The sequence below is a fragment of the Notolepis coatsorum genome (assembly GCF_963971535.1).
Source record: "Notolepis coatsorum genome assembly, chromosome: 15".
NCBI lineage: Eukaryota > Metazoa > Chordata > Actinopteri > Aulopiformes > Paralepididae > Notolepis > Notolepis coatsorum.
Genome location: NC_140179.1, coordinates 84,410,351 through 84,435,324, shown reverse-complemented (window position 1 = coordinate 84,435,324; position 24,974 = coordinate 84,410,351). Strand labels below are relative to the sequence as shown.

Genomic DNA, 24,974 nt, shown 5'->3' with positions numbered 1-24,974 from the left:
CCTACGGGATAATGCTAACTCGGTGCAAGATCCCAGAATATTATGGATGTCGGTAAAGACTATGATTAAGGATTTCTCGGATAGATTTTCCTCCATATTGCGCAAAAATCAAAACACAAAACTATCTGAAATGGAAACGCTTTACTCAACGCTTTTTAATTCTTTAAAATACAACAACTCTACTAGACTAGAAAACCAAGTAAACATTCTAAAGACAGAGATCAAAGCAATATACAGACACAAATCTGAATTGCAAATACGCAGCACAAGACAACAGCAGTACTTCCAAGGCTCTAAACCTAGTCACCTATTAGCCATGCGACTAAGAATTAATGCAACATTTGCAGATATAACTGCCATTAGGAAACAACAAACTCTAGTAACAGAACCCAAAATAATAAACGATACATTCAAAGAATTCTACTCCGATTTATATAATTCAGAAACGACCTTTGATCAAGACAAATTAGACACATATCTTAATCAAATTACTCTCCCTAAAATTACGGAGGAAGACGCTAAACAGTTAGAAGTACCGATCACATTAGAAGAACTCAAGGAGGCCATATCCGGAATGAAAAACGGCAAGGCTCCGGGAATTGACGGTATCCCATCAGAAATGTACATTTCTTGCTGGGACATATTTGGACCCTTATTACTAAATATGATCATATACTCAGTCAAAGAGGGAAGCTTCCATAAACACCAAAATACCGCACTTATTTCAGTTCTTCACAAAAAAGACAAAGACCCCACTGAGTGCGGTAGTTACCGTCCTGTAAGCCTCCTCGGAACCGATGTCAAACTGTACTCTAAGATATTAGCCATCAGATTGCAAAAGCATATGACGTCTTTAGTTCATCCGGACCAAACAGGCTTCATAAAAGGTCGCCTGATCAATGATAACATAAGGCGAATACTGCACGTACTAGATGCTGACAAAGAGGACACCACACCTAAGGCGATACTATCCCTGGATGCTATGAAAGCATTTGACAGGTTAGAATGGTCGTTTCTATGGGCAGTATTAGAAAGGATGGGGTTAGGAAAAGGATTCATTGATATGATTAAAGTACTATACAAGGACCCATCGGCCAGGATTACAACAGGCACATTCATCTCCGATATCTTTCCGGTATCACGCTCAGCCAGACAGGGTTGCCCTCTTAGTCCCGGACTATTCGATCTATCATTAGAACCTTTAGCACAATTTATAAGACAATCCCAACACATAGAACCAATAGTAATCAAGGGCACACATCTTAAAATTAGTTTATATGCGGACGACGTAATATTGTTCATGCAAAACCCCAACAACACATTGCCGCATATACTCAAGTTGATAGAAAACTTTGGTGATTTATCGGGATTTAAAATAAACTGGCCTAAGTCGGCGTTTCTTCCTCTTAACACCAGTGCAAAAAAAGACACAACCCTCCCAGGTGCGATACCCATGGTCAAACATTTCAGATGCTTGGGTGTGGAAATATTTCCCACCATAAGACAAACGGTGAAGCACAATTACACAAAAATACAGAACAAAATCAAAGACGACCTGGACAGGTGGGCAAAACTTAAAAACTCAGTACAGGCAAGGGTATCAATAGTTAAGATGGATGTATTACCAAGAATCAATTTCTTCAGCTCAATGCTTCCGTTACCTCCTCCAGAGGGCTACTGGAAAAGATTACAAACCTCCACATACAAATTTATTTGGAATAACAAACCACCTCGCATAAAAAGATCCACCGCACAGAGAAATAAAGCAGACGGTGGCATGGCAGTCCCAGATTTTTTACAATATTTTAAGGCCTTCACTTTAAGACCAGTGAAGATATGGTTTGACCCCCAGGCTTTGGTATCTTGGAGAGAATTAGAAGAAAACATGGTAGCCCCACAGAGACTGGAAGACATAGCAGCACACACTAAAATTTCAATCAAGCATTGTGAGCGAGAATTTGGCCCAATAATTACCCATGCAATCAGAACATGGCGGGAAACACAAAAGAAATATCCTAACCCTCAAGAATGGCATAATCACACTCCCATATTCAATAACAATGCACTCCTAATGGGAAAACGACCTATAAGATTCCCTATATGGGAAGAGAAAGGCATACACTCATTAGGGGATATTTTTAATAACAAGGGCCTCTGTAGTTATGTCGAAATATGCATAAAGTTTAACCTCACCGAGTCCACATGGCTTTTTTACATACAGTTACGACTTTGTATGAGATCTCACGGTGTTCAATTACTCGTACCAATTGAACACATTTACATTTACATTTAGTCATTTAGCTGACGCTTTTATCCAAAGCGACTTACAAGTTCTGTACGACAAGCCATCAGGAAGAGCACAACTCTATCAGCTGAGTAACAATGTTCATCAAAGTGTTGAGTGCTACAGTGTAGGTTAGTTTATTAGGACAAGTGCATGACAGTATGGTTAGTTAGGGTTAGATTTTATTTTTATTTTTTTATTCAGATAATGGTTGAAGAAGTGAGTCTTTAGTCGACGGCGAAAGATTGGACGTGTTTCGGCTGTCCTAACTGGGGTGGGTAGTTCATTCCACCATTGTGGGGCAAGGACTGAGAATAGGCGACTTCTCTTTGATGACCCTCCCGGAGCTTGGATAGGAGTAGGTCTGAGGCGGCCAGAAGATGCAGAGCGTAGGGGTCTTGAGGGTGTGTAGTTAGAGACCATTGACCGGAGGTAGGCGGGAGCAGTTCCCTTTGCCGCACGGTATGCTAGGTCAAGGGCCTTGAAGCGGATTCGTGCAGCAATGGGGAGCCAGTGCAGGTCCCTAAGAAGTGGGGTGACATGGGCCGACTTCGGTAGGTTTGAGATCAGGCGGGCCGCTGCGTTCTGAATGAGTTGAAGAGGCTTAGTGGCAGTGGCCGGGAGGCCAGCGAGCAGTGCGTTGCAGTAGTCGAGGCGGGAGATGACTGTTGATTGGACGAGGAGTTGGGTGGCTTCTTTTGTCAGGAAGGGGCGTATCCTTCTGACGTTGCTCAGGAGGAATCGGCAGGTTCTGGTTGTCGCTGCGATGTGAGCAGAGAAGTTCAACTGGTCGTCGAGGACAACACCAAGGTTCTTGGCGGTCGGGGACGCGGTCACAGATGCATTCTCGACTGTGATGGAAAGGTCGGTCAGGGGGGAGGATTTGGCCGGCAGGTGGAGCAATTCTGTTTTGCTTAGGTTCAGTTTGAGGTGGTTGGTCGTCATCCAGGCGGAGATGTCGGACAGACAGGCCGAGATCCGCTCAGAGACGTGGATATCTGAGGGAGGGAAGGAGAGGAAGAGTTGAGTATCGTCGGCATAACAGTGGTAGGAGAAGCCATGAGACGTGATAATGTTACCCAGTGATTTAGTGTAGAGGGAGAAGAGAAGGGGTCCTAAAACCGAGCCCTGGGGGACACCCGTCCGCAGGGGGCGGGTGGCCGACAGGGTCCCTCTCCATGACACTTGGTAGGAGCGGTCATTGAGGTATGATGACAACCATGTCAGCGCAGAGCCAGCCACTCCCATTCCTGCGAGGGCCGCGAGGAGGATCTGGTGGTTGACTGTGTCGAAGGCTGCAGATAGATCTAGGAGAATCAGGACAGAGGAGAGGCCTTTCGCTTTTTCTATGAAAGAGATACATTGGGAGGTTTTGTATCAAGTTTTTATTATCAATTACTAACGTCCTCGTATGAAACCCTTCAAATAGACACTGTCTGGAGGAGGGATATACCAGACCTGGAATATAACTTTGATTGGCAAGGAGCCTGGGAAAATGTCCGACTTACATCAAGGAACCCGGATCATCAACAAATCAATCTGAACTATATTCACAGGACATACTTGACTCCTATAAGGCTGTGCAAAATGGGGCTTATACAAGACTCCAAATGCTCCCAATGTACAAATGGGAACGAAGGAACATTTATGCACATGTATTGGGACTGCCCACCAGTTAAGGCATTCTGGAAAGATGTGTCCCAACAATTATCAACACTCGTATTTTGGAATATACCTGTACACCCCGCGGTATTACTATTGAATGATGTTTTTGAGTTTGCAGTGAATCCACAACTAAAAAGATTGGTTTTATCGGGTATCACAGTAGCTAAAAAACTGATCGCATCACGTTGGTTTCAACCGGAAAAAATGTGCCGAAAAGTGTGGTTTCTTACATATCTTGATGTGATATATCAAGAAATATCTACAGCAAGAATTCTGGGGATCAATGAATCCAAAATGTCAATGTGGTTAGAAGTGGTGGAGAGAATAAAAGCTAGCTTATAATGGTGATGTCTGGTTAGGAGTGAGGGATAATGGAGGTACTATCCAAGAGGGGGTCTGGGAGGGGGGGGGTTTGAGCTGGAGCATATGTGTGTAGGGTTTTAGAAAATAGGTATTAGGGGTATATTATATACTAACATTTATATAATTGTAATTTCGTTGGATATACACTGTATACGGCTACAATGTTATTATAGACTATTTTTGTTTTATCCTGTTTCTGTACTTGCATATATTATAACCACCTTTACTGAAAGTTTCATTATGCATTGTGTGTTGAGTACTGACTTTTAATAACTTTTTGTTCTGCAATAATAAAAAAAAAAAAAAAAAAAAAAAAAAAAAAAAAAAAACATTACGATCCAACCCATATGACGACCCCAGCCGACACAGAGAGAGTCGTCACCTTGGGCATCGAGGGGGTGGTAAGGCGTGCCCTACGCTTCCATCGCGCTCCAGGCAGTGTACCGGTTCATCGTCTCTTTGACCCAAACTCAGTCCGGTCCCGGGTCCTCCAGTGGGGCCATACCAGCCGGTTCGCCTGCCACCCGGGCGTTCATCGCACGTTCTCCTTCCTGGCTCGTCGATTCTGGTGGCCCACCATGAGGAGGGACGTCAAGGAGTTCGTACTGGCCTGCGCGGTCTGCGCCCGCAAGAGAGTCAGCACAGCAGCGGCAGTCCAGTTAGAGTCAGCTAGGGAACACAGCCTACAGCTAGATGCGGCTGCGGCAGCTGTACTGGAACTCAGGGAGCAGGTCCAGCTTATTCAAGGGTCCTGGCCGCTCTGGCAGGACAACAATCTGGTATTCTCGTTCAGCTTCACACGCTGTGCGACACCGTTAACGCTTTACTTCCCTCACTTCCTTCAGGAGCATTCCCCGCAGCCCCAGCAGTTCCCACGCTTCCCGATCCCGCACCTCGGGAACCCCGTCTCTCCGTCCCACGGCTGTTCGACGGCAATCCCGAGGAGTGTGCCACATTCATCATGCAATGTGAGTTGGTTTTCCGTCATCAACCAAGTCGATTCACTTCTAGAGGGGCCCAAGTGGCCTATATGACAAACTTGCTTTCAGGCCGGGCTGCCCAGTGGGTCACTTCCTCCTGGGCAATGGATGCAGATTTTGTTTTCTCCTATCCAGACTTCGTGGCTGAGCTCCGCAGGGTGTTCCACCATCCAGCCCGTGGTCTGGACCCTGGAGCCCGGTTAGGTACCTTCCGACAGGGGAGCGGCGGGGTAACTGACTACGTCCTGGAGTTTCGACTGGCGGCGGTGGAGAGTGGATGGAGCGACCCAGCACTTCGCCTAACCTTCATGAGGGGGCTCAGTGACGCAGTCAAGGACCAGCTCGCGACCCGGGAGGAGCCTAACTCCCTCGAGGACCTGTTCAGCGTCGCCATTCGCATCGACGGACGCCTCCAGGAGAGAAGACGTGAGAGAACCCGACGGGGACCCCCAGACGTACCCCCCGAGGACCACGACCTCGAGGAGGATTTCAGTACCCCAGACGTACCCCCCGAGGACCACGACCTCGAGGAGGTTTTCAGTACCCCAGACGTACCCCCCGAGTACCACGACCTCGAGGGGGTTTTCAGGAAGTCCAGGGCTCAGGTCTTTCCGCCTCGCCGGCCTTACGACTGTGCCATCGACCTCCGCTCAGGGGCTCCCTTTCCCGGCGGCCGCCTCTACAGTGCTGACCGCCCTGCCCCCTCCGTGACTGGTGGGTTTGTTCCCTCCCGAGCCGTGACCGAGGAGGAACCCATGCAGCTGGGACGCAACCGCCTTAGCCCGGCCGAACGGGAGTCCAGGCTCTTCTCCGGCCGTTGCCTCTACTGTGGCCGGGATGGACACCGTGTCTCCAATTGCCGTGCCCGGCCAAGAGGACCAGGCTCGCCGGGACCCCGGGAGATCCTGGTGAGCCGTCTTTCCTGTTCCCCCACCCGTGCACCACCCAACCGCCTGGCGGACGTCACCCTAGCCTGGGCGGACCAGCGGGCGACGGTGGGTGCACTCATGGACTCTGGTGCTGATGGGAGTTTCATGGACGTTGGGTTTGCCACCCGGGCCAACATTCCACTTGAGGACCTCGAGAGGCCCTTGGAGGTCTTCGCAATGGGTCATCGCCGCCTGGCTGACGTCACTCAACGCACCTGTCCTGTCCTTCTCACCGTTGCTGGTGACCACGTTGAGAGGCTCCAGTTTTTCGTCACCAGCTCTCCTCTTGTCCCTGTGGTCCTGGGCAGGCCCTGGCTCGCGCTGCACGAGCCCCACATCGCCTGGTCCTCCGGTACCATCAAGGGGTGGAGCCCCTCCTGTCGTGCCCGGTGTCTTCGGGTGCCGTCCAGCCCCCTCACCGGGTCCCAGTCCCCGTCTCCGGCCTCCCTCGCCGGTCCTCTGTCCCCGTGCCCGGCCTCCGCTGTCGGGCCCCAGTCCCCGTCTCCGGCCTCCCTCGCCGGTTCTCTGTCCCTGTGCCCGGCCTCCGCTGTCGGGCCCCAGTCCCCGTGCCCGGCCTCCGCTGTCGGGTCCCAGTCCCCGTCTCCGGCCTCCCTCGCCGGTCCTCTGTCCACGTCTCCGGTCCCCCTCTCCGAGCCTCTGTCTTTGTCCCCCTCTCCAGTGCCCCTGATCGCCGGCTTCCTTGGGTCGCGTCCGGGCAGGCCGGGGCCGAGTGGGTCGCCGGGTGGCTCCCGTGGAGGGGGGGGGTACTGTAAGGTTTGGTTCTTTCCCCACCACGGGCTTCTTTAAGTACTGTGATGATTGGTCCGCTGCTCTCCCACTCGCTCTGTTCCTTTAAGTTTTCTGTTAATCATTGCATTCCCCTATTCACACGCTTCTTCCCATAGACGTCGTTGATTGGTTCTCCCCCAACCACACGCTGGTCAATCACATCCCTCAGCTGTCACTGCTTGTCAATTAAGCATTCCCGTATTATTTATACCCCGTTTCCCCATTCAAGTTTTGTTGGATCGTTTTGATATTTCTGTTGCATTCGCCGTTCCTGCTGCCTGCTGTTGTTTCCCTGTGCTTTGCCTCCAGGATATTCAAGAAGCATTCCTCTTGGACACCCTTTCCCCGAGGCGACGCGCTCGCTCCATTCTGTTCCAACGCTCTTTACGCACAACGCCTGGGTGAGTTTTTTATGACTGTCTTTGATCCAATTCCGTTTTTCGTGTGTTATATAACACTGAAGATTTCCAGCTTTTTATCAGACAGTCACTCACCCAGCGTTTAGCCTTTTTTGGATTGTTTCATTGGGATAATATTTTGGCCTAACATCTCCCACTGTGTGTTTACACACCGAAGATATTATCACATTGGATTTGTATTTTGGGACTTCGCTCACAGTGTTTATTTTGCACCGAAGATATCTATCACTTGGGATTGTGTTTGGAACGTTACTCACAGTGTGTATTTACACCGAAGATTCAGTCACTTGGATAACTCTGTTTTCGGGTACAAGTCACCTCTCCTGTTCACCTGCTCTGTTCCACCTGCACTCTGAGTTAACTCGCTCCCTCTCTCTCTCTCGGTCCCGCAACCACCTCGGAGATTCTGCCGAGAGAAGTCTGCAGAGCGGCTCTGACGTCAGCGTCTGCTTCCCCTGACTACCATCCCGGGAGAAGCTGCAGAGCAGCAACATTCATCCTTGCTTGTATTCCAGTCTTTGTTTGAACTCTTCCCAGTCTGTGCTGTTTATTTAGTCTTAATAAATAAGCCCTTGTTTTTGGCAACTCTGAATCCTACTCTCTTGTGTCGTTGCGTTTGGGGTCGGTGTCAAACCATAACACATTTATTTTTATTTTTATCTTTGACACCATGCTCAAAATGACCAGACATGGAAAAACTGCCACTGCGCTCATTCAGCACCTTCTTGAGATCACGTGTACAGAAAATCTAAGCAAATTAATAAAGGGAAGATGATTAAACAGGAGATGTTGACGTTCGTTAGACGTTAGACGTTCACAGAAAGGTAGAGAAACGAACTGTGTTCTGTTTTATGGCAATAACGTTCAGGTTTGTGGGAGATACTCCCAAAGTATAAGAGAAATAAAAATTCAATCCAGAAGTCAGATGATTGACAGGGGCTGCCACCTAGGAAGTGTAGTTTTTTTATTTAATTTAATTTAGTTTTTAATTTATTTGAAAGCCCATAGAAAGTCCTGGGTCTCTTCTCCTCATAGGTCATAGGACAACAAACAAAATGCGCCGCCATTTCCTAGCGTCAATTCTCGTATTTTTTCGACTCGATTTCTAACTCATATTTCACTAATAACACTTTAAGAAGTAAGTAAAAAGTAAGTCAATATACATATATACAATATACAATACAGAGTAAAATGAGTAACAGTGAGGTACAATGCAGAAATGAGATTGGGTACAAAACTTAGGGTAGGGTCAAGGGTGCAAATGAGGTATGAATGTAGTGCAAATCTCTTTAATAATAGATAAATATGAAGTGTGTTAAAGTGTCTAAAGTGAGTAAAGTGAGTGGTAAGGTGAGTGTTTGTTTAAAGTGAGTGTGTACATGTGGATGTGTGTGCAGTGAGTGTAGGTGATGGGTTGTTACATAGTGTTATTGTCATTGAGCATCCTGATGGCCTGGGGATAGAAGCTCCTTCTGAGTCTCTCTGTACTGGCCATGAGACGCCGGTAGCGCTTGCCTGACCGCAGCAGTTCAAAGAGGCAGTTGTTTGGGCGACTAGAGTCTTTGATTATTCTCTTAGCCTTGGCCCGGCAATACTTGTTATAAATGTCCTGGAGAGTGGGAAGCTCACCTCCAATTGTGTGCCTTGCTTGAATAAATGCATTTTTGTTGTTGCTGTTTTCTCCATGTTTAAACAAGATGCAGTTACATCTCATGCCCACATGGTGTGCATTCTTACGTAGTGCATCTTTGAAATGGACTCCTATCTATCTTTGCAATTCAGGGGAATTTAATTTACCTGAAGGCTCCGTCTTCTTCTGAAACCACTCCAAACCCCAGAATGAGCTCCTGGTGGGTCCCGGCAAGACCAGAGACTACCAATATATTTTCATTAACACAAGTGATGTGTTAATATGAAAACGCACTTCCCAAAAAAAGGTTGCATTATGTCTAATGATGTCTAATGACCATAAGAGAAATCTGAATACAACCGAGTGTCATTTCAACAGACTCACAGTGCAGACATATCATTGAAGATACTTGAGATGGTTTTCGTTGAGATAAGAGACTCTGTATGGGGCTGTTAGTGACTGTCCAACTGTACATATGACTGTTTACACTTGTAGCTGTTTACCTGTGTAGATCATTGTCTCCACCAGAGATTGCCATTGGTGCATATATATCTGTCTCCACTGGAGGGCGCTCTGGGCGTAGCTACCCAGGTATTCTACCTTAGGGGCGACTATAAAAGGGAAGGTCCCCACCCCTTTCTTTCTCTCCCCCAACGGCTCTCAAAGAGAGTAGAGTGTTGTATAACTATTGCTCATGTGTGAATAAAAGAAGCCAAACCAGTTCAGGCACAAGATAGAATCTATGTCTCTTGACCACATTATTGACGCCCTAAAGCGAGTTCTGTTAACAGTTTTCTTCAGTAATATCATAGTTTTCCAACGTGAACGGTGCATGGGTCTTCAGCTGCAGATTATCCTAACTCGTAAAACGTTTCCGTTACAGCTGGGCAGACTGCACTATAGGCAGCTAACGCTAGTTTGAAGGTGCATCATTGTAGCGGACTGATACCTGCTCTTTGCCAAATCTACAGATGACAGTGTCTCTCTGCTGAATCTTGCCATGTATTGCTATTAGATCCAATCACCAAATGCACCTTGACCATATGGAACAGAGTAGTAAAACACACAAATTGGAGAAGCAGTCAGGGGTTCTGAGATGGGTAGCACATGACAAGAGATTCAAACCAGGGAGGTTAGATCATGGATTCAGAAGGTGGGAGAGGGGGGGGGGGGGGGGGGGGGGGCAACAGCGATATGCAAAATGATAGAGAAGGGGGAAATGCAGACACTACAAAAATTAAAGGAGAAATTTGGACTAGAAAACAGGGACCACTTCAGATATCTACAGGTTAGAGATTACTACAACAAAGAAATACGGGGGGCCAAAGACAAAGAACAGAATGGAATAATCAAGAACCTGTCACAGTGGTGTCAGGAGAACTGCCTCTCCCTGAACGTCAGCAAAACAAAAGAGATGATTGTGGACTTCAGGAGGTCGGGGGTCAAGGACTACAGCCCCCTCAGCATCGACGGGGCACCAGTTGAGAGAGTGAACAGTTTCAAGTACCTCGGAGCCCACATATCCGAGGACTTGACATGGACCACACACATTGACAGTGTTGTGAAGAAGGCACGACAACGCCTCTACTTCCTCAGGCGCCTAAGGAAGTTCCAAGTCAGTCAGAAGATCCTTAGGAACTTCTACTCATGTACAATAGAGAGCATCCTGACCGGCAACATCACCTCCTGGTTTTGGAATAGCACTGCACAAGACCGTAGCAGACTACAAAGAGTGACACGTTCAGCCGAACGCACAATTAGAGGGGGGCTTCCCACCCTCCAGAACATTTACAACAAGCGGTGCAAGGGGAAGGCTAAGAGAATTATTAAGGACTCGAGCCACCCGAACAACTGCCTCTTTGAACTGCTGCCGTCAGGCAAGCGATACCGGAGTCTTATGGCGAGCACAGAAAGACTCAGAAGGAGCTTCTATCCCCAGGCCATCAGGCTGCTAAACGAACAATAATCGCTAAACGAACAATAATCACTATGCAACAACCATCAAATGCACACAGCACACACACCCACACGCACACACTCACTCAAACAAACAACACACTGCAGCACCCACTCTCCACACTTTAGATCACACAAACACACTTACACTTTATATTTATTGATAAAGGATTTGCACTACAACTCGTACACCTACTGTGAATTGTACCTAAACTGCACCTCGTCCATTTATGCCTTGCACTATATAGCATTGTATATTAGTACACTGCACAGTATTGTATATTGTATGGTAACTACGTCTACGAACATTGTACATATGTCTAAACTGAACACTGTGACCTCTTTTTTTTACTTCTAATTTTTACTATGTTTTTATTTCATACTTATCTTGTCATGCACAGTCTCTGGAGCGCAACAGTAAGAAGCATTTTGTACAAAAGTATTCTGTACTTCTGTATGACAACTATTAAAGAAACTTGAAACTCAAGATGATAGTATGGGCATACAAAGGGGGGCAAGGAAGAGTAATATCAGCAATATACCGGGCTATAATGAACAGCAAGGGACACACGACCGATTACATAAGGGAGAAATGGGAGAACTAGAGATAGGAATAACAGAGAAGGAATGGGGCAACATCAGACCAGGCTGCAGAAACAAATTAGTGGGGGGGCATAAAATGTTCTCGGGGGGGCACAATGGTTTTTCAACACAGGTTCCCTTTTATACGTTTCAGCTGGGACAGCGGCGCTGTGGCTTGCTTGGCGCTGCCCACGGTGCTGAACTAAACAGCAGAGAGGCAATTGAAAAATCTAATTTCTCTCTATCTTAAGAACTTTCACTTATACAAAAACAGACTGAACGGATATATATATAACAGACCTGCTGGGGCAGCGGACTGAGAGCAGGGGACACAAACAGGCTGGATAAGATGGTCAAGAAGGCCAGTAGCGTGGTTGGGTGGAGCTGGACTCTAGCGAGGGTGGCGGAGAGGAGGAACCTTGCTAAGCTTCAGGCCATCAGGGAAAACCCCTCCCACCCACTATACACAGACTTGGCTGACAGGAGGAGCATGTTATAGGCTCACACTACCTAAATGCAGCACTGAACGGCACAGGAAGTCCTTCATTCCGACAGCCATCAGACTATACAATGCATCACTGTGCCTCACTGCATCACTGAGCACAGAGTGACAATTACCATCTTCCTGGACTTTTTAAACAGCACTGTGCATTATTACACCTACTGTAGACTTCAGTATATTTTTACTGTATTTATTTACTGTATCTTTTATTCTATTTTTATTCTATTCTTAGGCCATTTGTTTTGTTATTCTTATTTGTGACTTGTTCTGTCTAAATGTTTAATGTTGAGTGATTTGCAGTGTCAAATTTCCCTCAGGATAATACATTTCTATTCTATTCTATTCTATATCTTTGAAAAGTCTCCATTTATTCAACACTTCTGAATTCACTGACAAACTGAACTGAACTGACAAAAATAAGGTGCATAAAAAAGCAAACAAAATTCCTCCACAGGCTACTCACCATCATTAGTAGAGCGGCAAGCGGCGTTTGGGGACAGAGTGAAATCCTCTTAAAACACTGCCCCTCCACTCATTCCTGAACTTTTTTGTTAAGTCCTTCTCAAATGCCAACTGAATTAAATTGGCCTTAGTTGCGTCGATGAAGCATACTAAGGCGATGTTCTGTAAAGACGTTCTTGAGGGTAGAAAACGAATTCTCACAGAGTGCCGTGCTAGCTTCAGTAGTGTTGTTGTTGACATCAGTGCCCACTAGGGCTGTCCCCGACTAAGGATTTGGATAGTTGACTTTGATTAAAAAAAAAAAAAAAAAAAAATCTTTTTACCAGGGTGGGCACAGCTGACTCAGTGGGCGGGCCCGGCCCCCTAATGCCCGCCCATGGCGCCGGGACTGGGCAACATATGCGAGGTACAACATTCAACAACAGGATCGAGGATATGGAAAGAGTTTGGATGGAAAAACATAATCAGATTCTTTATAACCCCAGAGTTGAAGGGAAAATATGCACCAACACAAAGGGCATGCTGGAGGATGTGTGGGAAGGAGGGAGCAAATCACACACACATATTCTGGGGATGTCAGAAACTGAAGGGGTATTGGGAGGAGATAGGGGAGACAATGATCAGAATATTAGGATACGGGTTACCACAAACGGGACTGGTGCTTTACTTAGGGGACCTGACACACGAGGGAATACAAGGGGGGGACAAATATTTAATAAAGATAATGTTGATATCGGCCAGAAAAGCAATAACGAGACTGTGGTACAAAGAAGACCCACCGACAATAGCACAATGGGACGGAATAGTAGAGGAGATACAGGATATGGAGAGGATAACGCACATGCTGAGGCTACAGGAAGAGAAATTTGGGGAAAGATGGGAAAAGTGGGAGGATTATAAGAGGAACGAAAACGACATCACAAAGGAAGGAACAAATGAAACACAAGAGGGCGAAGGGTAAAGGAGGAAAGAGGTTCAAGGAGGGTCTCTGAACCCATGTCACACACTTAATGTTTTCTAATTTTATTTTTGTTTAAGATATGACAATTGTTTTATGCTTTTTCCACTTAATTATTTATGTATGTGAATATTTGCTTAAGTCAGTATTTTTTATTTTTCGTCTTTTGGGTATTACATTTTTTCTTTATTATTTATGTCTGTTTAATAGTGTTGTTGATGTTATTGTATATGTTGTGTTGTTTGTCTATAAATGTTCAACAAAAATTTAAGTTTAAAAAAAAGAAAAAAAACCTTCTGTTGAATCATCTTCCATTGATTAATTTGCTTAGATTTTTCAGGTCTGGTCAATTTGAGCATGGTGTTATTCACAGTCAAAGATACACATTTTTTTATTGATATTCTCATTTGGTTCATTACAATTTACTCAAGCCTAGTAACAGACACAGTATTTCTGACACTGGGAATACATAGATGGCCCTAGAATCAGATACCAAGAACATGCAAATGGGCCATATAATATATATATAAGAGAATAGGACGAGAGGAGTATAACTTTGATGAGCAAAAGATAATGGGCAACCTTTTCAATTAGGTGCTTTTCTGTCAGTGATCCCAACATTAATTTAATTGAAAAACGAATATGCATCTCCCTCCGTGCGATGTCTATACTTGTAGCTTAATTAAGGGTTCGTCGTGTCATCCTGTTGATATGCTCACATTTGACAGCAATGTATCTCAACTCCTCTCTTGAATAACACTGATCATTTCTCACACCTCGCCTACAGACGTCAGCCACTCCGCAAGAAACGGCACCAAGTCAAGACACAGACTGCTGTTCAACATCAGCGTGCCCCACTACGAGCAGGTCACCATCGCGGAACTACGGCTGTTCACGCGGGCCGATCCAGGGTCGAGGGTCAATTACCACGGGGTCAAGGCCACTATCAAAGTCTATGGGGTGGATTACGAGGAGCCCGAGCGGTTGACCCACCTCCTAGACGAGAAGGAGGTGATCGGGTTGGGAGGCCAGTGGGAGGCATTCGACGTGACCGACGCTATTCAGCGCCACGTCAAGACGGGCCATGGAGCCAGTGAGTTTGAAGTGGTGGTGGACAGCAAGCACTGTGCGCCTTCCAAGAGTGGCGGAGGAGGAGGATGTCTGGACGTGAGCGCGTCAGTCGGAGGTAACAACTCGGCGGCTCTGATAGTCTTCTCGGACGACCTGGGGAGCAGGAAGAAAGAGGCCAAGAAGGAGCTGAAAGAGATGATTCTCCACGAGGAGGAAACCATCCTCTCCTCGGGGCCCGGCTGGCAGCTGAGGAGGAAGAGGAGGCAAGCGGACGGCAACTACTGCCGGAAGACCTCGCTCAAGGTCAACTTCCGAGACATCGGCTGGGACAAGTGGATCGTGGCGCCACCCGAGTACGATGCCTTTGAGTGCCGCGGCCTGTGTTACCACCCGCTGACGGACAAAATGGCCATGTCCAAACACGCCATCATCCAGACACTGGTCAACCTCAGGAACCCAAAGAAAGCCAACATGGCATGCTGCGTCCCGATCAAACTGGACCCCATCACTGTCATGTACCAGGAGAACGGGCAGATCACTATGAGACACGCGTACAAAGAGATGAAGGTGGCGGAGTGTGGTTGTAGGTAGTGAGAGAGAGAGGTGGTGCCAGTGGTGACTTTTGTACAGGTATTGTAAATCTGTACATTCTAATTGTAAGTGGTATTTTGATCGGTTTATTGTTGCTGCACCACCAAGAGCAATGACATGGGGGGGGGGAAACTGCAGTCCGGCTACATGATAGATGCAGGGTGGGGGATACTTCTAAAAGGTCTGTCTTGCATTTCATTTGAAACTAGCTACTATGATGTGAAAATGTAAATGTTTCTACACAGTTGATAAAGTTAGAGGTTCTATGTAGGATTGCAAGTAACTGTCTAACTGTATTTAACTGTTTCCACTGACTGTACATAACTGTTTCCACTAGAGGGCGCTATAGGCGGAGCCACATCCGGCTTCAACATGGACGGTCGCATTTTACGTAGCTCCCGTAACCAACGCAACAGAGCAACAACAAAAAAGTACTTTGCGCATTTTCTACTTTCCCTCCTGTGGATTATGGATTTGTACCTGAATTCACAACTCAAGCAGCAACTCCAGACAGAAGTGGAGGGTAGCGAAAACGTAAAACAGCAGTCCCATTGCGACTTCTATTTGTTAACGGGCTCGGAGAGGAAACATCCAGCCTTCGGAGCCACGACCATCCACACAGTACTTACTGCAAATCCGGAACGAAAGAAATTACCCCCGGCAGGCAAGTGTAATAAGAGATCAATGTTTTTATTATACCTGCTCATGTCGGGTGACATTCATCAGAACCCTGGTCCCGTAATGACACGGAACCAGAGACTACAGTCAAATCTGCTGACCCAAGAAGCAGCAGCCAGCGCAACAGATCAACGGCTACCCACACATACTGCGGCTAACGACATGATCAACGGCAACATTCCTCCTCTGCCACCTCTGCAAAAGAACCCACGAGAGGCCACAGCGAGAGGGAAGGAACCGGGGTTCACAACCGAGGCGCCCAGCACGTCGCGGGGACAAAACAGCGAGGCATCGCTCCTCACACCGGCGCCGGAGATCAACAGCATCCACGCAATTGACGCTTCAGCCAGCAGTTGCACCAGCCGACCAGCAAGCGGCGACATACCCTCACAGAAGCCCCAGCGGACTCGGCGAGTGGCTAAAGGGAGAGCGGCGCGGGACATCGAGACCACCAAGGACCCGACGGTTAGCTTGGCTGGCCCCGCCAAGGCCGCCATGCGAGCTAGTCTACCCGGGCCGAGGCCAGGACAAAAGGCACCCCCCCTCCCCCACAATGGAGTACAATCAGACATATCTGTAATCAACCAGCCCCCCCCCCCACATCGCGGGCTTTCACACAAAAAAATACAGACTCCAGCAAAGGACAAAGCATCACCCCCTCCCCCCCTCCCCACCCACGGCACAAACAGCAACAACGCCCCCCCTCCCCCCACCACAGGACAGGACACAATTGAACAGAGTTACCTCAACTGTGACGACGTCAATCTTATTACAAGCAAGAATGGACTTCACATATTTCATCTAAATACAAATAGCCTGAGACCTAAACTGGCTGAAATCAAACAGTTGTTTTTAAACGGTAAGGCTAACATATTGTGTTTCACAGAAACAAAATTAGACTCATCTGTACAGGATCCAGAGATTGAAATTGAAAACTACTCAATAGTCAGGAGGGATAGGAACCAGTATGGAGGTGGCGTCTGTGTGTATATACACAAGGATACCAAATACATCAACCGTACTGACCTTAACCATGATGAAATTGAAACTGTTTGGATTGAAATCTTATTAGACAGGGCGAAACCAGTACTAGTAGGCACAATCTATAGACCACCAGAACAGAGTGGCTTTTATGACACACTTGATGGGTGTTTAGCTGGGGTGGAGGGGGTAGACAAAATTCTTATTGGGGACTGGAACACGGATATGCTGCGTAAATCAGCACCCGTCTTCAAGGCCTTCAGTAGATTTTCTGACCTGCACGGTTTCAGCCAGCTAATCACACAACCCACAAGGGTATGCGATTCGACACAAACCACCATTGACCTCATTTTGACCTCTGACAAGTCCATGATCTCCAGTAAAGGGGTGATAGCATGCGGGTTAAGTGATCATTATATGATTTTCTGTACCCGCAAAAAGCTAAAACAGAAGGCCGGCTGTCACAAAACAGTCACATCTAGAGACCTCAAAACTTACTCTAGAGAGGCCTTTAACCTAGAACTGGGGAGCTTGGACTGGTCAGATGAGCTCAGTGGTACACAGGTTGAAGAAACATGGCTTGGATTCAAAACCAAATTCATAGCAATACTCAACAACATGGCACCGATAAGAACCACCAGGGTTAAAAATCGCGCTGAGGCATGGATGCACACTGAAATACTGGCCGCTATGAAAACCAGAGACAAAAAATGCTCTGAACTTCATAAAAGTCAGACAAAGCTTTCCAAAAGCTCAAACAGTGAACTCCAAGCCCACGTGGTTGAACTAAAAATCCAAAGAAACAGACTAAGAAATGACGTAAACACCATGATCAGAACCGCAAAAAGAAATTTCATCAACGACAAAACTGAGGAAAACAAAAACAAACCCCGCGAACTTTGGAAATTACTCAATAATCAACTAGGCTGCAGTAAAAAACTTAAAACCAGATTCTCAAACATAAACATAAAGACGGACAACACGCTCATCACAGACAAGCTGGATGTAGCCAATTACTTAAACATCTTCTTCACAAACATAGCCACAACACTGGTAAACAAACTACCCTCCCACTCAGGGCATTATGGGGTAGAACACATAGTAGCATACTACAAAAACCTAGGGGTCCACAAAGACGACTTCAAACTTGAAATGGTAACAACCGATGAGGTACTCAAAAAATTGAGCGCCCTCCAACCTAACAAGGCCACTGGCCATGACAACATCCCCTCCAAATTCCTCAGAGACGCAGCAGCCGCCATCACCCCAGTCATCACACACATAATAAACCTCTCTATAAGACAGGGGCACGTCCCCAAGGACTTCAAAATTGCGAGAGTGACCCCTCTACACAAAAAGGGCAGCAAATTAGACCCAGGCAACTACCACCCTGTTTCTATTCTTACCTCCATCTCGAAAGTCATGGAGAAAATAGTCTACGAACAGGTCGAAAAGTACCTGGCGGAAAAAAACCTAATCTACGAATTCCAATCTGGCTTCAGAACGTCCCACTCCACTGACACATGCCTCCTCTATTTGAACGACCACATCAAACAAGAGGTGGACGCTGGCAAATACTGCGGCATGGTCATGCTGGACCTACAAAAGGCCTTCGACACTGTCAATCACTCCATTCTAATGGACAAGCTAAAAGCAATTGGTTTTGATAGCCTATCAGTGAGCTGGATGCAATCCTACCTGGAGGGGAGAGAACAGATGGTAGAGGTAAACGGTACTCTATCCCCCCCCCTCACAGTGAGCTGTGGTGTTCCACAAGGAAGCATACTAGGACCGCTACTCTTCCTAATTTATGCAAATGACATGTCGTCAGCCTGTGACTGCAACTTGTTCCTGTTTGCGGACGACTCAGCCCTGCTGGTCTCTGACAAGAACAAATTGCAGGTTGAAAAAACCCTCAGCACGGAACTAGGCAAAATCTGCATATGGCTCGCTGATAACAAACTATCATTACACATGGGCAAAACAGAGTCCATTCTCTTCGGTTCAAATAACAAACTCAGCAAGACCGACGGCTTCTCAGTTACAGTGGGTGACAATATTGTCACAAGGAAAGACGAAATTACCTACCTGGGTTCCATCCTAGAGGCAAATCTTTCCTGTGACAAAATGGCATCCAATGTAATAAAAAAAGTCAACCAACGAACTAGATTCTTGTACCGGATCTCCTCTCTGGTAAACAAGAATACCCTGAAGACTCTGGCAGGAGCACTCATTCAAGGGTACTATGACTATGCGTGCACCTCATGGTACCAAAGCACCTCAAAGGCGCTTAAAACAAAATTACAAACATCACAAAACAAACTGGTCAGACTACTACTTGACCTGAACCCCAGAACCCACCTCACCCCTGCCCACTTTGCCAACCTAGGATGGCTTAGAGTAGACGACAGAGTACAGCAACTTGCAATGGGCCTGGTCTACAAGATACACTATACGACCGGGGTGCCCATGTACATGTCAAAATACTTCCCAAAGGTCAGTGAATACCACAACCACTACACCAGAGGAAGCTCAACAAATCATGTTAAACCCAGATTCGGCTCAAACAAGGGACTAAACACGTTTCGCAATTATGCCACAACAATGTGGAACGCCCTACCCAAAGCTGTAAAGGAATGTGAATCCCTGCCCACATTCAAAACCGCCCTTAAAGAGCACCTACGGGAGGCTGCAATTCGAAACTGGCCACCGTAAATGCCCAAAACCCCCACCACCTCCTAATAGACAGTCTCCTCCCCACCGCATGTATATATTCCCTCCCCGCCGTATGTATATTTCCCTCCCATCCACCCACCCCCTCCTAATGTACAGTCCCCTCCCCATCATATGTATATACTCTGTCAGGATCTAGGGGTAACAGTACTGTATATTTGAATACCGCCTATGTCACAAATGTATCAGTACTAAATACCTATATGTCCCTATGCCATAAATGTCATGTATGTTGTGTATGTCATAAATGTCTATATGAATTGAAAATGGGGGACCCTGATGGAAACAAGACAAACGTCTTTCTCAGGTCTGCATCCCCTTAACAATTGTATGTATTGAGCCGTACTGTATTGTACCCATTCTGCAATCTGTTAAATAAAGTTTTCATTCATTCATTCATTCATTCATTCATTCATTCATTCATTCACTAATGCTACCACCAGGTGGAGAGTATTTAAGGAGATTTCTCCTCCCTCTCTACCTCTTTCCCACCTGCCTCTCACGGAGAGGAGAACTCATGTACTGCTGCCTTACCATGCAAATAATAAACCACGCTGATTAATGGCTGAAGGTAGAAACCATGCCTCTTGACCACATTATTGTCGCCCCATAGCCAGACTCTGTCAACAACAGTTGTTGATGTTTTCATGATGTTCCAGCCCTCTTTATTCAAAAGCACATTCCCAGCATTAGAAGACATGGTTGTGACAATGTTATCACACTGTATACTTTTGTCAGCAATCTTTGCAAAACAGAGACTTTGAATGCTTACAGTACAGTTAACATGGTCGCAGTTAAAACATTATGTTAAAGGAAATGGTTTGTAGCAGACTCTCTGGGAAATTGATCACTCTATTTCATTTGTAGAAGAATAATGCGAATCCTTTACTTAAGTAGAAATAGGCTGATAAAATAGCCCTGAGGTGGCTGTTATATTTCAGTGATTGGGATCATTCAGTCTTGCATCTACTGTGAATGTATTTAAGGAGCTGGTGGCTCAGATGAATAGAATAGAATAGAATAGAATAGAATAGAATAGAATAGAATAGAATAGAATAGAATAGAATAGAATAGAATAGAATAGAAATACTTTTATTATCCCGTGGGAAATTTGACACTGCAAATCACTCAACATTTAAACGTTTAGACAGGACAGGTCACGAATTAGAATAATAACACAAATCAAATCAAGTTGCCTAGGATAAGAGTAGAGTAAAATAGAATACAAATTAAATAAAATATACATTAAATAAATACAGTAAAAATATACTGAGCATGGGGGAAGGGGGGGGGGTACAGGTAGTAAAAAAACAACAGCAGTGTAAACAAATTGGTCAATATAATAATTAACTATTTAACTAACTGAAATATATATTCACAGTATTCACAGTGTCACATAAGGTGCAGTATGCATCAGGTAGTGTTATTGTCCTCCTTGGGTTCCTATTAGTACTGTCCTAGGTCAATGTCTGGCAGCCGTCGCTGCCCCCTGTTGTGGAGCTTGGAGGCCGCAAGTCACTAAACATGCTCCTCCTGTCAGCCAAGTCTGTGTATAGTGGGTGGGAGGGGTTTTCCCTGATGGCCTGGAGCTTAGCAAGGCTCCTCCTCTCCGCCACCCTCGCTAGGGAGTCCAGCTCCACCCCAACCACGCTGCTGGCCTTCCTGACCAGCTTATCCAGCCTGGTTGTGTCCCCTGCTCTCAGTCCGCTGCCCCAGCAGGTCACAGCGTACAACAGTGCTTCTCAAACTTTTTCTGTCAGGCCCCCCTTTGGCGGACCAAAACATCTTGGGCCCCCCCCCCCCCCCCCCCTCGCCCCAACAAAATAGTCATGAAATGGGCCATGTTTAAATTTATTGAAATAACACCAATATCGTGACTTTTCAAATTGACAACACCTTCCCTCGCGAGAGCCACCTTGCCTCGCTGTGAAACAGCACTGCAGAATGGTCAGCTCCCATCTCCTCACACAGCGCAGAGAACAGGCGCGCTTTCAGGGGTCGGGTTTTGATGAAATTTACCACGTTTATAACTTCTGTCAAAACCTCATTCAGCTCAGGGCTAAGCTGTCTTGACGCTGGCGCCTCTCTGTGAATTTACAGTGCGTCCATTGCGCGTTTGGCGAGACCGGCCTTGATGAGCGCCTGTAGCCCCCTCCTTTTCCCTGCCATGGCCTGCGCACCGTCAGAGCAAAAGCCCACACAGTTCTCCCATTTCAGTCCATGTTCTGTCAGGTAACTGTCAATAATTTTGAAGAGCTCATCAGCTGTCGCTCTGTTTTTGACATATTTGCAAAACAGCAGATCTTCACTCAGTGACTGGGAATTTACAAAGCGAACATATAGAAAATAAGCAAACAGTCTTTATTGCTGTCAGTCTTTGACAAGGCAACACGCATGTCATCCTCAAGGCTCAACTTGGCCCTATATTTTGTTTTCAGAGCTGTCATGGATGAAAAGCCAGCTTCACACAGATATGTGGTGCTGAATGGTATCAACACCTTAACTGCTGCATCATGAGATACTTGGTACTCAGCACCACACTCTGAAACTAGCTCTCCAGGTGGTATCAGATGAGATTTCAATGAGTTCTTCCAAGAGTTTGGATGGAGATGTGTCAGGAAGCTTTGTCTCAATGTTGTCTGTAAAGTTTTTTTTTATCGAGAGTAACTTGGTGATCCTTTTCTGTGTTTTATTAAATAATGATTTTCAGATTTTGAGAAATGGTCAAACTTATCCAAATATGGTATTTTCATGGAGAACAGTGCAGCTGCAACAGATAGCACTTTAGTGACAATTTTCTGTAATAAAAAAAAAAGAAAAATTATCTCAAGGCCCCCCCTGTCATGCCTCTGCACCCCCCCCCCCCCGCCACCACCGACTCATAGAACATCCTCAACATCCTTGTACAGACATTGAAGGATCTCAGCCTTCTGAGGATGTAGAGTCGGCTCTGATAGCTTATTACAGTTGAGTTTAGAAATTGGCAAAATCTTCTTCTTATTTATTTTATTTAATAAGATAAGATATTCCTTTATTGATCCCCTTGGGGAAATTTTGGCATCATGCATGGAGGTGGGGCAAGGGCAGGCACGTATGGCCAGGGTCAGGGGGTGTGCGAGCAGTGCGGTCGCACAGGGCCTCGCAGGAAAGGGGGCCTTTTTTTTTTTTTTTTTTGCGAGCCCCCCCTTCCCGCGAGGCCCTTTTTCATCACATACCTAAAATCTAGTTTTGCTTATATGCTTATATATTTCACATTAGACACGTTTGTAGAATGTGTCTGACTTGTTCCGGGCTCTGCCGCTCTGCAGATATACTATTGGAGCTCTGTGGCTCTGCATACACTATTGGAGCTCTGCGGCTCTGCAGCAGATATACTATTGGTTTCAACGAGGGGAGGGGTTGGCCTTGGTAAGGTAGTTGGCCGGCGTGCGTCTGTCTGACTATTTCTTTCCACGGGAGCGCGTGCAGCATTGGAGGTTATGCCAGCCAAGACGAAGAGGACGGTCGTTCGGCAGATGGACTGAAGATGAAAGTTGTTGCATGTTAGAAAGTTCAGTCAGGCTAGCAATGTCGGCTTAGCTAAAGGCAGGGACAGCTAGTTAGCTTTAGCTACGTTATCGAGTGCTAACGTGTGGTTCAGTCGGGATAGCCATGTCGGCTAGTAGCTTAGCTAAAGGCTAACTAGCGTTAGCTAACGCTAGCTATCGAGTGCTAACGTGTGGTTCTGTCGGGCTAGCCATGTCGGCTAGTAGCTTAGCTAAAGGCTAACTAGCGTTAGCTATGTTAGCGAGTGCTAACGTGTGGTTCAGTCGGGCTAGCCATGTCGGCTAGTAGCTTAGCTAAAGGCTAACTAGCATTAGCTAACACTAGCTATCGAGTGCTAACGTGTGGTTCAGTCGGGCTAGCCATGTCGACTAGTAGCTTAGCTAAAGGCTAACTAGCGTTAGCTAACGCTAGCTAACTAGGCATGGCAACAACCAGGACCACCTGAAGCTTTTTAAGAAGGAGGTGATGAACTACAGACAGACGAGGCACGAGAACGTGGTCCTCTTCATGGCGGCCTGCATGGCTCCACCCCACCTGGCCATCATCACCAGGTGAGAGAGGGGAAAACAAACGCACGTCACAAATGATGGATTCAGTTCACCTCCAATACCTGTTATTATCCTTGTCACATTTTCACCTCTCTCTCTCTCTCTCTCTCTCTCTCTCTCTCTCTCTCTCTCTCTCTCTCTCTCTCGCTCTCTCTCTCTTTTTCTCTTTCTCTCTCGCCCTCTCCCTCTATCCCTCTCTCTCTCTCTCTCTCTCTCTCTCTCTCTCTCTCTCTCTCTCTCTCTCTCTCTCTCAATTCAATTCAAATGGGCTTTATTGACATGGGAAACATACGTTTACATTGCCAAAGCCAAACAAAACAAAACAATCAAACAGATAAAACAAAAGAAATCAGTACATTACAGAAGGAATTTATTGTACAGTCTTTATGGTGGTTGTATTCCGTTGGATGTCCTTTTCTTGTCACAGCAGCTCACAAATCTGGCTGCTGTGTTTGCACATTCTTGTATTTCTCCCAGTAGGTATGGGAGTTTTGAGTTATTGTCCATGTTTTCAAAGTCTCTTTGTGTGTTTGCAATTTGTGGGAAGTATATGTCTCTGATGTCTTGGTATAGTGGGCAGGTTGTTAAGAAGTGGAGCTCGGTTTCCACCTCATCTTGTGTGCAGTGGGTGCATAGTCTGTCTTCGCTTGGGAGCCAGGTCTGCCTATGGCGGCCTTTCTCGATGGCTAGGCTGTGCTCGCTGAGTCTGTACCTAGTCCTGTGTTCTGAGCTGTGTGCTGAGCTGTGTTCTGCATGTGTTCTGTGTTCTGAGCTGTGTTCTGAGATGTGTTCTGAGCTGTGTTCTGTGTTCTGAGCTGTGTTCTGAGCTGTGTGCTGAGCTGTGTTCTGTGTTCTGAGCTGTGTTCTGAGCTGTGTGCTGAGCTGTGTTCTGCATGTGTTCTGTGTTCTGAGGTGTCCTGTGTTCTGAGCTGTGTTCTGCGCTGTGTGCTGAGCTGTGTTCTGTGCTGTGTTCTGCATGTGTTCTGTGTTCTGAGCTGTGTTCTGAGATGTGTTCTGAGCTGTGTTCTTTTGCAAAGATTTGCAAATACAGTACTGTTTGTGATACAAAAGTGTCCAGAAAAAGAGTGTATATGCATTTGATGTAGAAACTGTACATTGGAGGAGGTTGGGTGGGTGGGGTGGGGTTGGGTGGGTGGGTGGGGGCTGTACATTGGAGGTGGGGGGGGGGGGGGTTGGGTAGGGGACACACACACATTTTACACTGTACATTGGAATACTGACAAAGCCTTACTTGGTCATTTACTGTACAACTAGGTTAGGACATTTGTAGGGCCAGTTTCGAATTG

At 46.4% G+C, this 24,974-nt stretch overlaps 1 protein-coding gene across 1 annotated transcript in view; it reads left to right on the top strand.

Annotated features, from left to right (window-relative positions):
• Positions 1-15,181, top strand: part of LOC311242122 (growth/differentiation factor 2-like) — a gene marked incomplete at both ends in the record, with an annotated part of 89,758 nt that extends 74,577 nt beyond the window's left edge. Inside the window, one exon of the mRNA XM_084331077.1 lies at positions 14,307-15,181. Within this exon, the coding sequence (XP_084187203.1) occupies positions 14,307-15,181 (875 nt within the window). The remainder of the gene's footprint in view (positions 1-14,306) is intronic.
• Between the last annotated feature and the right edge of the window lie 9,793 nt (positions 15,182-24,974).